The 14,083-nt window shown below is 48.5% G+C and overlaps 7 protein-coding genes and 1 non-coding gene across 8 annotated transcripts; 5 read left to right on the top strand and 3 right to left on the bottom strand.

Annotated features, from left to right (window-relative positions):
• The first annotated feature begins 1,223 nt into the window (after window positions 1-1,223).
• Window positions 1,224-2,226, top strand: POJ06DRAFT_115852 (Prefoldin). The gene is made up of 5 exons (XM_056184154.1): window positions 1,224-1,521; window positions 1,639-1,709; window positions 1,777-1,901; window positions 1,962-2,022; window positions 2,075-2,226. Exons 1-5 carry the CDS (start codon window positions 1,455-1,457, stop codon window positions 2,117-2,119), a joined length of 369 nt encoding a protein of 122 aa, XP_056043194.1. The 5' UTR covers window positions 1,224-1,454; the 3' UTR covers window positions 2,120-2,226.
• Window positions 2,227-2,252: 26 nt separating this feature from the next.
• Window positions 2,253-2,734, bottom strand: POJ06DRAFT_238506 (uncharacterized protein; the record flags this gene model as incomplete). The annotated part of the gene is made up of 3 exons (XM_056185995.1): window positions 2,253-2,332; window positions 2,356-2,636; window positions 2,697-2,734. The coding sequence occupies 3 exons, from the start codon at window positions 2,732-2,734 to the stop codon at window positions 2,253-2,255; spliced, it is 399 nt and encodes a 132-aa protein (XP_056043193.1).
• Window positions 2,735-3,954: 1,220 nt separating this feature from the next.
• POJ06DRAFT_281891 (uncharacterized protein) lies at window positions 3,955-5,581 on the top strand (the record flags this gene model as incomplete). The annotated part of the gene is made up of 2 exons (XM_056189980.1): window positions 3,955-4,048; window positions 4,104-5,581. The coding sequence occupies 2 exons, from the start codon at window positions 3,955-3,957 to the stop codon at window positions 5,579-5,581; spliced, it is 1,572 nt and encodes a 523-aa protein (XP_056043192.1).
• Window positions 5,582-5,865: 284 nt separating this feature from the next.
• POJ06DRAFT_115935 (uncharacterized protein) lies at window positions 5,866-7,615 on the bottom strand. The gene is made up of 3 exons (XM_056184155.1): window positions 7,572-7,615; window positions 7,121-7,512; window positions 5,866-7,061 (listed from the first exon to the last, which is right to left on the bottom strand). The coding sequence occupies exons 2-3, from the start codon at window positions 7,419-7,421 to the stop codon at window positions 6,151-6,153; spliced, it is 1,212 nt and encodes a 403-aa protein (XP_056043191.1). The 5' UTR covers window positions 7,422-7,512; window positions 7,572-7,615; the 3' UTR covers window positions 5,866-6,150.
• Window positions 7,616-8,272: 657 nt separating this feature from the next.
• POJ06DRAFT_t55 lies at window positions 8,273-8,368 on the top strand. The gene has a single exon. It is a non-coding gene; the product is annotated as a tRNA-Ala (tRNA).
• Window positions 8,369-8,549: 181 nt separating this feature from the next.
• On the top strand, window positions 8,550-9,874 carry POJ06DRAFT_276063 (kinetochore protein Mis14 like-domain-containing protein). The gene is made up of 4 exons (XM_056189669.1): window positions 8,550-8,911; window positions 8,980-9,103; window positions 9,165-9,460; window positions 9,522-9,874. Exons 1-4 carry the CDS (start codon window positions 8,690-8,692, stop codon window positions 9,597-9,599), a joined length of 720 nt encoding a protein of 239 aa, XP_056043190.1. The 5' UTR covers window positions 8,550-8,689; the 3' UTR covers window positions 9,600-9,874.
• An 8-nt stretch (window positions 9,875-9,882) lies between these two features.
• On the top strand, window positions 9,883-11,920 carry POJ06DRAFT_254355 (uncharacterized protein). Its single transcript, XM_056187767.1, has 3 exons — window positions 9,883-10,997; window positions 11,049-11,506; window positions 11,560-11,920. Exons 1-3 carry the CDS (start codon window positions 9,986-9,988, stop codon window positions 11,839-11,841), a joined length of 1,752 nt encoding a protein of 583 aa, XP_056043189.1. The 5' UTR covers window positions 9,883-9,985; the 3' UTR covers window positions 11,842-11,920.
• On the bottom strand, window positions 11,921-13,965 carry POJ06DRAFT_254349 (armadillo-type protein). The gene is made up of 5 exons (XM_056187766.1): window positions 13,508-13,965; window positions 13,041-13,459; window positions 12,926-12,992; window positions 12,753-12,873; window positions 11,921-12,704 (listed from the first exon to the last, which is right to left on the bottom strand). The coding sequence occupies exons 1-5, from the start codon at window positions 13,793-13,795 to the stop codon at window positions 11,977-11,979; spliced, it is 1,623 nt and encodes a 540-aa protein (XP_056043188.1). The 5' UTR covers window positions 13,796-13,965; the 3' UTR covers window positions 11,921-11,976.
• Between the last annotated feature and the right edge of the window lie 118 nt (window positions 13,966-14,083).

Below are 14,083 nucleotides of genomic sequence, written 5' to 3'. Positions count from 1 at the left end.
AATGCACGGAATTCAGCACGGGCAATCCGAGCGCTCCTCGCGTAGTTTTCCGAGGAGCTGCAGCGTAAACCCGAAAAATCAATCACCGCTCGTTATTACGTGTTGGGCCCGCATTTCCCAAGCCACGGAACGAAAACTTTTCCCTGTGGGCGCTAATCGTGACTCATGACGTGGCACACAATGAGACTAATAATGCGACTACAGCACCTTTTGACGAGGCCCGGTCGTTACTAATTGACGACCGACCATGGCCAGCGACAATAATATACAAGCAAGGGTGTCGGGGTCGCGTGTGTGTTTGTGGTGGCCCTGTCGGGTCGGATCGGAGTCCTCGTGCTCGCTCGTATTCGCTGCGGTTCGTCACGGTCGATCCAACCCGCCGCCCTGCAACGCATCGCAACCCAGTCAATTCGCAGTCACTCAACACGAATACAAATCAATAATATATTAAATTCCGCGACGCAGTCACCTGCGCGGCCTCGCATTCGCAGTGGCTGAAATACGGGCCGGATTACGCTTAATGTTAAGCTTGACAGCCTGGGCGGCTCTAAGCGGGCTGGCAATGGGCCTGGCGTCTAACGTCACCTTTCCGCGATAGGGCCTGATTGCGTATTATCTAACAATTGGGTTTACAGGCGAAGATCGCGGTCAAGCTCTCCAAACTGCTATCCCTGCAATTAAGCTTGGCCGCGTCAGCCCCGCGTAAGACGGCCGTAATACGGCTTCATTGTCCTCAACACAAAATGGTGTTAGAGACAAGTACGCAAATGATGCAACGACAACCATGATACCGTGGACAAGCGAGACGTCACTGCTTATATCAATTAATAATGCATCGTGTAATTCGCGGAAGCATAATCGGTCATCTTCCTTCGTCGCCCACCAGCCACGTGCAAATCAGCTGCACCGCCACGAAGGGTCGGAGTCGGGGCTTCTGTCTCCGCCGGACCCTAACATCCACCTTCGTCAGCCCAACACAGTAACTCAGTAGTGTCTTCTGTCCGTGGACGGTCGGTCGGTCTGCTCTGCGGGGCGGCTCTTGTGTGAATCTTTAGCACCGGCTGACAGGCGCCCATCATTGTCGCATTGTGCGGGATCGTCGGCATACAGCTACTGCCCGATATTTTCCGCACGACCGAGAGTGAGGGTCATCTCGCTTAAGTTATTGTCGAATACTCACCCGTATCCCGACAGCGCACGTGGTCTCCCCTACCTCAGAGCGTACACTCGACTGTAGACAGTAGCTGCGCAAAACAAACGCAATCGGTTCGCTCCAGCGCACTTCAGATCAACCCTAAACAATGTTCGCGGCATCGAGACGCGACCGGCAAACTGTCAAAGATCATCAAATCACTATCCTGACAAGCCATCAACAATTATCATCCACGCCTTTTTACTCACTACCCTACTGGTTTCAGTCCTGCTCAGCGTAAATTTCAACTCGGTCGATCAGAATGGCTGACACTGCGACACAAACCGCATACGAGAAACTTACCGAGGAATTTCGAAAGATCCAATCAGGTACTTATATCTCCGGCGTACTTTCATACTTAGGCAGTGAAGAGCGGATATTATTATTGCCGGGATTTGCAGCCAGCGGCATTTTGTTTTTGATAGTCAGCCTGTTGACTGGAGTAGATCTATCGACATATATCGAAGCGCGACAAAAACTCGAATCGCAACTGCAGGAAAACAAAATCGTCCAAAAAGTACGCCAATTCGCGCCGCGCCGCGCCGCCGCCATCATCATCTCATGTTTGGCTAACATATCAACAGGAGTTCTCGATATTAGAAGATGATTCGAAGATCTATAAACTCACCGGTCCGGTCCTGGTGCCTCAGGACAAAAGCGAAGCCGTCATCAACGTTGACAAGCGGTTGGAGTTTATTGAGTCTGAGATGTGAGATTTGTTGAAATTTTTTTTTGGTGCTGATGAGTTTGTCTGCTGATTGGGCTTTAGAAAACGGATAGAGGGCCAGATTAATGATACGCGGGCAAAGACCGAGAAGAAGCGTGCCGAGGTACGTTGTGATTTATTTGAATGGCGATCGTGCAAGAACTCACTGGGTATAGTTAATATCATTTCAGGCCCAGTTGCAGGAAAAAGCCAGGAGTTAAGCGTGTGTAACATAGAACCGAGTCTACGGGCTGTATTGTATAAATCGTCTACTCTAATTATCGTACACCTGTTTGGCAGCATAATTATTTGCTCGTTACTATTGACGGATCTATCTTTGGGATATTCGCAACCTCATTGATATGCAGGACCTTTGCAAACGAACCCGGCACTATAACCCCCGTCATTAGCCATGTCACGCTCTGTCAAAAATCCTACCCCAAAGGTCCACACTCACCTTGTCGAACGTTTCCCTTCCCGTCCGGACACAAAACCTTTATCTTCTCGGCCGTGGCCTTCTCCTCCTTGTTCTCCACAATCGCATAGTCAGTCCCATCATGCTCAAACTTCGCCTCCGGATCAATAACTGACGGCAACGGAATCCGGGCCGGCAGATTCTTGCCCATTGATTTGGGCACTTTGAACAGCCACAGCTCTTTCTCGCCCTTTGCCAGATTCGAGTACGTCAATTTGCTTGACGATTGTGGCAGTGGTTTGAAGTTCTCAGGCGGGGCGTATCTTTTTTTTTCACGTTTGTAAGTAAATGTACATTCACTTCTGCCAATCGAATCGACTTACGCTTCTGAATCCGAGGGCGTTTCGCTATCTGACGACATTGTCTCACTCCAAAAACCGCCCGATAAATTAAATCGTCGCACTGATAGCTGCCGTCAACGCGAAATATGACAAGTCGTCAAGCCTCTTCGTTAAAGAAATTTAGTATCCCGCGGGGGGTCATCTGTGCCAGCTTTCAAACATCCCAATTGGGACGGACAAAAAAATTCAGTGTACGGCGCCGAGTTGTCACCCGCGCAATAGCCACGTGATTCTATCCGGGTAACATTGTCCGTGGGGCATGGTTTTTTGCTTCTTTGGTTTCTCCTATTTGACAGAAAAAAGTGAATAATCCTCGTGTACACGCAAGGGACTAGAAGAGAATTGGTGACATTTTTTGGTAATCGCGTTCAGTGCCTTGTTCCCGATTATTTTTCAAGTGAGCCAGGTTTGCAAAAGGGAGTGAAGGTAGCAAACGTAAGCCGGAGACGGAGAAAATCGTGGGTAATAATAACCGGACGTTTGTCGCATGCCAATGTCGCGGCACACGAGCGTCGACATCATGCGCCGTGCCAGTGTGGGGCGGCAATTTCTCTCAGCCCGAATCTCGCGGTCGGCGATTATGTCAAACCAGAGCATGCAGTATTTACGCCAGGTTGGGCTGTGGAGGAGAGGTTTGACGCCGTCTGCAGTTGCAAAGAGATGGGCGCACGACATGGGGAGCCGGGAACAAGACGATTTCATGTGGACGCCGACGACCACGGATGCCTACTCGCGGAGTAATTTGGCGGAGCAGAAAGAAGCAATGATGAAGAATCCCGAACAGGTGGGTTACTTGTTGTTGATATATGTAGACCTTTGACCAAGCGGGGCGACTAATATCTGCACAGGCATTCCAAGTTCGACTGGATGATGACGAAGTCGACTCCGCCTACGCAAGCTTGTTCCCAGCCGTCAGCGCGAACAACCTGATGTTTTTCCCACAAGCGACGGCTAAAGCACTTGCTTTACCCGACGCGATCGAAGACCGCATAAACGATGACCAGGTCCTGGCAGTCCGGGATGCAAAGCGTGATTGGGATTCGATAGTGAACAAGTTGTCGCAGACGGGGATAAACGGGATTTTGCGGGACGACGTAACGCAATTTGTGAATTTGCTGCCGGTCGACGTGCGCGCGCGCCGTGGCGAGGAGTTGATGCATTTGGTCAAGGTATTTCTCGTCCAGTAGTAGCGCGATGGATCTTTATGCTAAAATCTGTTGTCTAGTCTAGCAACGTCAAAATGAGCAGGTACCTGTATGATAGCTTCATTGGTGGATACGCAGAAACGAAGAACAAGGACATGGTTGAAAAGTTGGTGAACGAAATGCAGACCGGTAAGTTCGCGGTTGCGTTTAGTGTTGTGAAACATGCGACTAACTGGCGATTCAGAGGGCTTTGAGCCGCGCGAGCATACGTATACACAGATACTCAAACTCCACTACCATCTGCGCGACTTCAAGGCGATGGCAAACGTGGTCGACACATTGAGCCAGAAAGGTCTAGAGATGAACTTGGACCATTACTCGCTTCTAATGCGCATGTGCTTCAAAACTCGTCGACTACGCGAACTGTTCCAGATCTTTGATTTGCTAAAGTTCCGTGCTACAACAAACCTGCCTGACGAGCGAATATACTCCATCGCCATAGGTGCGTGCGGCGCTATGAAGGATACAGAGCGTGCGCTTGATTTGTACAAGGAGATGACAACAAGGCCGCTCAATCCTCTCGAACCAAATCCAATAATCATGAACGCGTTAATTTACGCGTGCTCAACTCGCCGCGAATACCACTACCAGGCGTGGCAGTACCTCTTGGAGGCTAGGGATCGCGGATACCCGCTGACGCAGTTCACAATCGAGCTAATGCTGAATATCTGTGCAGTGGCCGGCGACGTCGCGTATGCGCGTTTACTGCTTCTGCAATTGTATATCGAGCCGTCGTTCAGACCCTGCGCGCACTCATTTCAATGCCTGTTCCGCGCGTACTCGATCTGCCTCCGTCGGAGGAGCTCGCTTGGTACAAAGTCCGCGCTTGACTCGGACCTGGGCATGCAAGTGCAAAAAGCGCTCATCCCGGTCGATGACATCTTCAATCACACAGACGCCGACGTGCCTCCGTTTTTACCAGTCTCGCGAATTGCAAACGTCGACCAACTCCTCGCCGAGGCCCACGCGGTCATGCGGTATCTCCAAGGCTCCCACCCCGAGCTCATCACCGACTTTGTCGTCAACACGTATCTCTCAATCGCATCTAACAATCACCAGAACCGCGAATACAGGCTCTGGTTTGCGGAGTCAACTGCGCCGGCGATCGATCCCGAAGTATCAAAGGTATCCGACTGCGCATACGACACGAACGTCCTGGGCCCGCCTCTGCCCCATCGCAACGCCACAGCAGGCCCAACTGCAGTCGACGCCGACGGCCTCATCATGCACACCGACCCATTCGACGTCCGCTTCGGCATACCTGACCCCGCGTTTACCGTCAAGGTGCTCCGCAACAGGTACATCTACCAAAGCGCGCTCGAACTCGCATTCCGCACCAAAGACCTCTATTTCTGCAAAGCGGTCTACGCCGAGCGCGAGGCTTGGAAGCAAACAAAGGAGTACTTGACGTTGCCCGACGAGGAACGACACAAATTCGACTTCAGGGCAGTCCAGTTCGTGGTCGACGTTTACGCCCGGGCCCAGCTCTTGGACAAGGCATGGGACTTGGTGTGGAAGCATTCAGAATTTCCGTGGATTTTTGACAAACATCTACTGAGGTTCCATACCCTTGCGAAGCAAGCCGGTCGCAAGGATATTATCGATAAACTCGTAGTGTTTACGGCGGGAAGCAGATACAGCAATCTTGACGAGGACCTCTGAACCGTTGTCTCGGCGTCATAATTTTCTAGCTTGTACAATTTTTTTTTCCGCGCGCGCGCGTGTGTGTGTGTGTGGGTCTGGATGGGCGTGATTTCGGTTTTGAAGGTTTATTTGGCTTGGTTACAAAAGTTGTTCGCTTGGCAATGGTTGTATCATATTAAAGAACGCTTAGATAGAACATTGGATAGCACTGTTTGGTTTGGATGCATTGCTTAATGGTGGTTTATGTATCAATTCCCGTTTTCGATTTAATCTACTGGTGCACATTAGAAGTGCCAAGAAAGATATACGCTCGCATTCCTGTATATCGTTTCATATTGTCAAAACAAATCATTGACCAAGTAATAATCGATATCAAGAATCCAAACACAGACAATTATTACATAGTCCAAAAATGTCACGAAACAGACATGCATAAATCGCATTGCTGAATCTCTATTGTCATTCTCGACACCGCGCAAGAATACCCAAAGCGCAACCCAAAGGCAACCACCAGAATTAACACCGGAAACCAATCGACCCGGCAAAAAAAAATTAGTGCATGGAAACACTAATACACCATGATCACGCTACTTCAATTCCGAACTTGTAAGACCGCCCGTACAGATCTGACGCACACGGTGCCGCGTTAACGCGTCTTGTCGAGCAAACCCTTTTCCACATGGGCACACGAAAGGTTTCAGCTCCTCATGGGTCTTCGCATGTCTCCGCAAGTCGTGATGCCGCACAAATCGCGACCCACACACTGTGCACAAATGAGGCTTGTCTGACAAATGCGTCTGAATATGCGTTCTGATATTATATTTCCTACCAAATCTCTTGCCACAGTCGTTGAATCTGCAGATATACTTTCCGTCCGGTCCGGGACCATCGACGTAGCTGTCGAGCGTCTTGGTTGGAAGTCTCGATTCGCGGTCGTGAAGGTGCTCCACGTTGATCGTGAACTTTGCATTTGTGACCGGATCGGCGGTTAAGATCGGTTGCCACGCCGTATTCCAGTTTACTTTGCGATGTGGTTTCAGCGATGAGAACGTCTTGCCTTGCGCTAACTCCGGAGACGAAAAATCCGTGGTATCTTCGGTTGACGAAAGTCCCGGTGACAATCCATCAGATTGATAATCCGCCTCGTAATCGCTTCCTGGACTTAACGCCGGCAAATCAGGCGCTGCTTTCTGAAACTCTTCGGCCGGTAGAGTGTCACTCTGATACGGGAACATGTTTGACGATGCCAGAGGCAATTCATACCTGCTCGCGTCTCGCACGTAATAGTCATCATTCTCATATTCCGAGTACTCTAACGACGGCAGATCTGTGGAGCTTAAGGGCCGTTGGCTCGGGAGCGAGGACGGCAGATACGATTGCAGCGCCGGTCGCGAGAACGCATCGTACCGGCTGCCATTGCTGTCCTGCCCAGAGAAAAAACTACTAAATGACGTCTCTGGGGGAACAAATACCGACGGATTGCAAGACTCATAATACTCTGGATCAATACTGTTAGACTGGTTCCTATCTGATTACCAAAACAAACCGGGTACCAACTCTGCGGCGGCGGTGAACTAGGCGGCACGCTAACCTGCTCATAGACATGCTCTCCACCAGTACTGCTGGGCTGACTCCAGATCCTTGCCATCATCATCGCTTCCGGATCTACAGCCGCAGAGCTATAATACCGGTCCGACTCACTTCCCGACATGGACAAGTCTGGCGAGCTGTTATAAAGCAACTGCGGTGACAATGTGGGCGGTAATTGCTGCGGAGGTATGTAATGCTGCTGCTGTTTGCCGAGGATCTGTAGTCGATGCTGCTGTCGAGGCCGTCTCCGTAAAGTAGCTGAAGACATTTTCTTATGTAATTTTTTATAGTTTTTAAAGTAATATATCGTGCTGAAAATGAAGGGTTGATTGAAATAGATATAAAACTCGACCAGCGACCTAGAGATCAGAAGTGTCGGCAGTCTTATCTTCGGCATGCACTGTAATGCTGTACTTACTTCTATATCAACGAGAAACGAACAAGAGAAACTAAAGCAGACCAGCTGCGATAATCAATCTCTAAAACAAAAAGCAATTTTAAGCTCACCAGGAGCGTAAAGACTCAGGTAACCAAGGCAAGAAGCGAAAGTGCGTGTGCAGAAAGAAAGGAAAAAGGAAGAACGGAAAGTCACAACACATGTATCACACTCGAGGGACGTTTATTGCGAGACATGCCACCCGAGACATGGCGCCGGGACCGTTGGGAGTGCCGCCTCATTATTTTCCCTTTGCCTGAATCAGGGCTTGGTAAATATGTGCCTAGCCACCAGTAGAGTGCGCTGCGTCCCACGTTATTCGTCCGATCTAAGTTACGCAAACTTAATCTGTTGCTATGGAAACACCATTGCGCGAGATCTGAGACCAACATCAGACTGTGCTCACTAAATGAGACCCTTCGAGCAGGGTTCTGAAACTGACCTACAGAGCTTACCGTCTGGACATTAAAACATACAAATATTCTGGATATTCCCCGATAGTTGCTATGTGGCCCGCCTTCAATTATTCGGGGATCAATATCTTCATTTAGTAAATTTCCCGCGTGGTTATCGTCAAATACGTCATATTATCGAATGGGTTTGCAGTTAAAACCGTATATGCGCAAACTTTGGATGTTCTATTATGCCATGACCGACAATCGACCTATCTATCCACGTAAAATGGGCATGTGGCGCAGTTGGTAGTCGCGCCAGTTTTGCATAGTTTCGACTGTGATTGAAGATACTGGAGGTCTCCGGTTCGAACCCGGACTTGTCCAATAAATTTTTTTTGTACTTATCTTTTGTGAAAATTACAATTGGAAGCATTCCTCTGATGTAGTTGAGGCTGTGCAGTGTATATTAGGCGCGATAGAATTTCGCTGCAGGTATCCCTTTTTGACTGCCGAAATGAATTGAGTGTGGGACAGATTGCGGCGTCGACGCGCCCACCTATCTTCACGTAAACAAACCTGATAAACAGTGGTGACAAGCGCCATTACTTCGTCGTCGCTAGTAACTCTCCTGACGGGCTCAACTATACACAAGCAAGAGCCTGACGAGTGCCTTTCTTTGTTTGACTCTCTTTCGTTTGGTTTGTGATGGCGGCAGCTGAATCCGGAAGAACGATCCCAGACTTTGAAATTCGTCAACTTCACCACCCGCCAATCCATCAAAAACTCCAACTCGTCTCACAAGATGTCCGATTTTTGCAGAAAAAGTTCCTGGATATTGCCAAAAGCAAGGTTGACGCCAATTTTCCTGCACAATCATCCGGAGGGCAGGATCCATTGAAGGAACAGGTTGAGGAGATCGTGAAAGAGGTATGTGGGATAGATACGCGTGTGCGGTAGGATGCTTGTCGAACACGAGATATTAACGCGTGGTGTAGTTTATCTTGAGAACGATCGAGCTGTCAAAACATAGTTTAGTTGTGAACGGGATCGAGGGCGCGGATCCTTCATTGGACTCGCTGATGAAGGGCGCGGAGCTTGATAAAGACGAAGAAACAGACAGTGAGTGCCGTTCACTTCTTTTGAATTTATTATTGAAGTGTGGGCTAATACCGTGAGTAAGAATATGAACCATTCGATTTAGAACTTAACGAGCAAGTTCGCGAACTATATTCCCAAATCGACAAAGAAACGGTCGAAGTCACTAAACTACGACGTGAGGGCCCTCTACGTGCTCTAGAAGCTTACAAGTCCAAGTTAGATAAGCTTGACGAGCAGCGAGCTAATGCGCAAACCGAGAGTATGGATATGGATGACGCGGTGCCTGCCGACGTGAAGATGCAGGAATTTTTACCTCGCAGCGAAAATATCGCGGCTGATTTCGAGAGTCTAATTGCCACTTTGCGGGATATGAAAAAGGTTTGTTTATCTTACTTAGAGATTGTGTATATGGTAAATTGAAGGGTGCTAACTGAAACAGAACGTACCTGCTACTGCGGCAAGGTTGGACAGAGCCGAAGCAGCTATCACTCACCTCAACTATAGAAACAGTAAATAGTTAATGTGGATAATGTATGATATGGTTGGTGAATATTATTCGGGCTCATGTTACTCATTAATTGAAAACGTAGCTGATCTAACTGGGGCATTTCATTCGCATATGCTCTACACACCGTAGAAACTGCTAATCTCGTTAACTGTAATGGCAGATGCTGTTCGGTACGCTTAATATCTAGACGCCTTCCATATCATCTTGCATATTTTTATCGAAGATTAAGTGGAGGATTGGACAGGGCCCTTAACGTTTTGCCGGCCAAAGTCCCAACAAGCCGGACGTTTGTTTGTGGGGCAACAGCGATAGAGTCCGATAATAGCAGCTTCGGCAATGGTCGCCATTCACACGAGAATTGGCCAGTCCAATCCAAGACAATCGAACTAATAGCCATGAAGTATTCTTCCAGCTCTAGACTCTGCAGCTCTCCTTGTCACCAATTGACAGCTTGCACGAGATATCTCCGCCCTGTGCCTGCCGCCTCAGACACGAGATCACATGCGACTACAATTTCCTATCGGCAACACGGTAGCACTCCGTTCAAAGCTGAGTCGGAAATTTCAGAAAACAACAAGTTGGATGAACCCCCTCAATCTGAAAATTGCGAGCCAACAACCAGGCCAAATTCTAACCAAGCCGACGACGGCGATGTCGGCTACATGATACGCCGCCTGTCGCAATTGGCTGAAGAAGCAAGTCCAATCAAAGACGATCCAATGGCTGGTGGTCGAGCCAACGATGACTATATGTCTGCGAAAGAATTGAAGGATTTAGAGGAGCGGTTATCAGCCCAGACGTTTAAGCAGGAACACGCTCAAGCAATCGCTGGCGCACGATTACCGAAGTCTGCGAGCAAGCACACCCAAGATCTAGCATTTAGCAAACCATGGACAGGCACCGAGACTACAGAAGATGCGGTTTTGAGAATGTTAGTTGACGTAAACAAGCCGTTGCGCGTACCAGGTACTAGGAACGGGCCATTATATAGAGGCGCGTCAGCTTCTGGCGGAGCGGGAGCAGCGGCCGGTGGAAGTGCTAATGTCGTTCCTCTCCCAAAGATGAAACGATCGATGCCAGACTCAGTACGACTAGCTCGCGCGCGAGAAGTATCATTGGAGTACTCGATCGCAAAGAACACAGGCACGTTGCGGGACGGCATCGATAATGACAGGAAGAGAGATGGGCAGGCACCTGGACAAATTGAAGAAGATTCTGAGTTCTCAAGATTGTACAGGGACAGATTTCGTAGTCCAAGGGCTATGCCAGGAACTCTTCATGGTCTCCGAGCTCTTGCTGACGAGCGAATTGAAGAGGCTAGAGCGCGTGGTCAATTCAATAACCTTCCTAGAGGAGGAAAACTGGACATGGATGCCAGAGTCTCTTCGCCATTTTTAGATACTACAGGTAAATTCTCTTTGGTCACTGTATGAACATTACTGATGTGTCGAACCTCAGAATTTTTCTTGAACAGAATTATTCAAAGGCAGGATGTGCAACCCCCATGGATTGACAAACAGGCTACCATTCGACAAGATCTCAGACGCTTCAGAGTAGAGCTTCGTGAGAGCTGGAAGCGACACGCCATGCGATTAATTGCCGCAGAGAGCTCAGATCTGGAGACACAGCTGGACCGGGCAAGGAAATATGCCGAAGGTGAACGTGCCGAAGCGGAGCGACTGGGGCTTCTTACAGAGACTAATAAGGAAGAAGGTGAAAGCACATATCAGTCTGAAGAGAGTGCTGATGCAGCAGGTGCAGCTACGTCCTCGGTGAGCATTGGCGAGGAGCCGGAAGCGTCCAGACGGCCCTCATTTCCACGGTTGCCTAAGCAAGATTGGGAATCGATTGAGCGTAAATACCATGAGCTTTCAGTGACGACACTGAACGACAGTATTCGAAGTTACAATTTGATGGTAGGTTTGCACGATATGTATTGAACATTCTGGACCCAGCTCAATTGGCATAGGCTCCCGGACCAGCTCGTCGCTCATACCTCACATTAGAACGAGAACTAAGACTATGCTACGCAGAAGTGGCCCCAGTCTTGGCCGATGCGCTGAGGGAGAGGCATGTGCTGATCAACTCTGCACGAACGACGTTTACTATCACGAATACCGAGAAGCCGGGATCAATTGTGAACAACCTTTTCGGAGAGAAAGTTGTCGTGATGGAAAAGACAGGTAACGAGTATGGGCTGAAGGAGCTTTTCAGGGATCTGTTCTTAAGAAAGAAATCGTCATCGCTGTAGTAAGGGGGGTCTGTCTTTGTTATGGGCACAGACTAGGAATTTGGATGTTTTGCACATTGTTTGGGAGTAATTTGGGAATCGTTTCTTTCCGCTCGCTATTTATTTATTTAGTTTAGTCCATATAGAAGGCTACATTTAAATCCAGGGATCAGATACCGGTTCAAACGTCCGTGATTCCGGGCCAGAAAGAAAAATGTCAACTTCGGGCAAAGAGAACAGATCCTGCGAAAGCAATGTCTTCATCGGGAGGGTTGGTACATCTCTTGATGCATTATCAACCTGCGCCAGTTCTCCATCCCCTCTCATACCAGTCCTCATGTATTCTGTATTCCAGCCATCTGTGAAAGCAAGCGCTATGAGTGTCTCCAAATTATTATGGAGACTCTTCGATTGATTTCCACTGGAGGCTCTTAGGTACTTGCCGATAAGACTATCAAAGCCACTATCTTTCATTTGCTTTCGAATTCCATTGCGTTCGCTTTGGGTAGGCACTGAAGCAACAATGAGATTCAATAATTCAATATGACTGGCTAGGTACTCAATTGCGTCCCATTCCACGTCCGAGATATGCCCACTGGCAGATCTTCGTTTGTCGACACTCGATCCTTGCCTTGCAAATACGTCCTCAGGATTGATCGCAATCAGCTTGATGTGATAGCTTGTGTGTACGAATATCCAGAACACGTCACGGACGACATGACTGCATTCCAAGCACCAATTCCTGTATGGTCGACGACGATGACTAACCTCGATGAAAGTTGGCGCCAGCTTTTCAACTGGCTGAGTTGGATCTTCAAGGTAAGATAGAATTGCCTTGCATCTGTGATAGCGATCCTCCGGGCGAGCAATGGCAATGTAATTCACTAGTTGTGGTTAGCGTTGGCAAAAATTTCTCTTGATGTTCATGTTACCAATGACGGAAACTATTAGGCCCCTGTCGGCAAAATACGTTGGCTGACTGTCTGAGAACATGAAATCAATCAACTTCGGGAAAAGAAGCGGAGCAATGGTGGTTATATGGTCACGTCCCATCTGCAACGTTTAGCCACCTGGTATTATCTTTATCAGCTAAGACCCCGCCTACCTCGAATTCACTAATTGTTCTCAGACAGTGCATTAATTCAAGAAAAAGACGATCATCCTTGTCTTCTCTGTGATTATCAATTAGCCCACCTCTGTTTCCGCGTGAACACACTTACCTCCACTCTAGTTTTGTAAGTCCAATCAATAAGCGACTGATAGGATCGATCCCGTTGAGATTCAGAAACCGCTCCATCCATTGCAATCTCTCACAGCGCAAAGCTCTCTTCAGTTCTCTAGCAGCGATCACAGAAATACCAGGCAGGCTTATATCAAACAGATACTCAACAAAGCTGTCCGGACTAGATAATACAATATTCTTAGTCGGACTATATTCCGTGGTGGCACTGCGCCGTATGCGCTTGGGCGACCATGGATGAGTACTTGAACGTGTGCAAACCTTTGACTCCCGAACGTTCGTAGGACTGATGATAACCGTAGGCGAAGGGCACATGTCATTATTAATTAAGCACGCTTTTACGTTGAGGTCAAGCTCCCGAAGATGTGGGCGCATATGTTCTGATATCCCTCTAGAATCCTAGAAAATAGTTAGAAATGGACAATATTCTTGTAAAAGTGCACTTGCAAGTAACAGCTCAAACTCGTTATCAATCCCAGCCGAATCGAGAAACGTTGGAGAACGTACCACGGTACCTTCCTCCACCGGTACACCGCCAAAGACGTCGTCGTCGTCATTATATAACTTCTGCCAAGTAGGTTTCCTAGGCGACATTCGCATCGGAGATAGTTTAGGTGACATTGGCACAAATCGATGTATAAAATTTGAGGGAGGCATTGGCAGGACATTGCTCACCAAAGGTGGCGAAGTCCGGTGTTTCGGAGACCCAGGTGCTGGCGACGCCATACCTTGCATTTCTGAAATAGCGCGCAGTTACTAGGAGAAACGAATTCGGAGCCACATTACTCCAGTATAAGTTTAAACAGAAGCGCTTGCGTAAACGCTGAAAAGCGATCTTGCATACTATGGAGCCCGCCTTTTCATTACCAGGTGCATAGCTTCGCAGGCTCGATAACAGGGCAGGCTGTTTACTCGATGCCTATCAAGGTTTAGTGTTTGGCAGACTGAGTTTGGATGATTATGATTATTTCCCAGGGTTAGGGTTCCCTCCCAAAATCAGCTCCGGTGTAAGACATGCTACGG

The sequence above is a fragment of the Lipomyces tetrasporus genome, assembly GCF_029532465.1.
Source record: "Lipomyces tetrasporus strain NRRL Y-64009 chromosome Unknown POJ06scaffold_6, whole genome shotgun sequence".
NCBI lineage: Eukaryota > Fungi > Ascomycota > Lipomycetes > Lipomycetales > Lipomycetaceae > Lipomyces > Lipomyces tetrasporus.
Note: the sequence above shows the minus strand (reverse complement) of the source record. Positions and strands in the feature narration are given on the sequence as shown.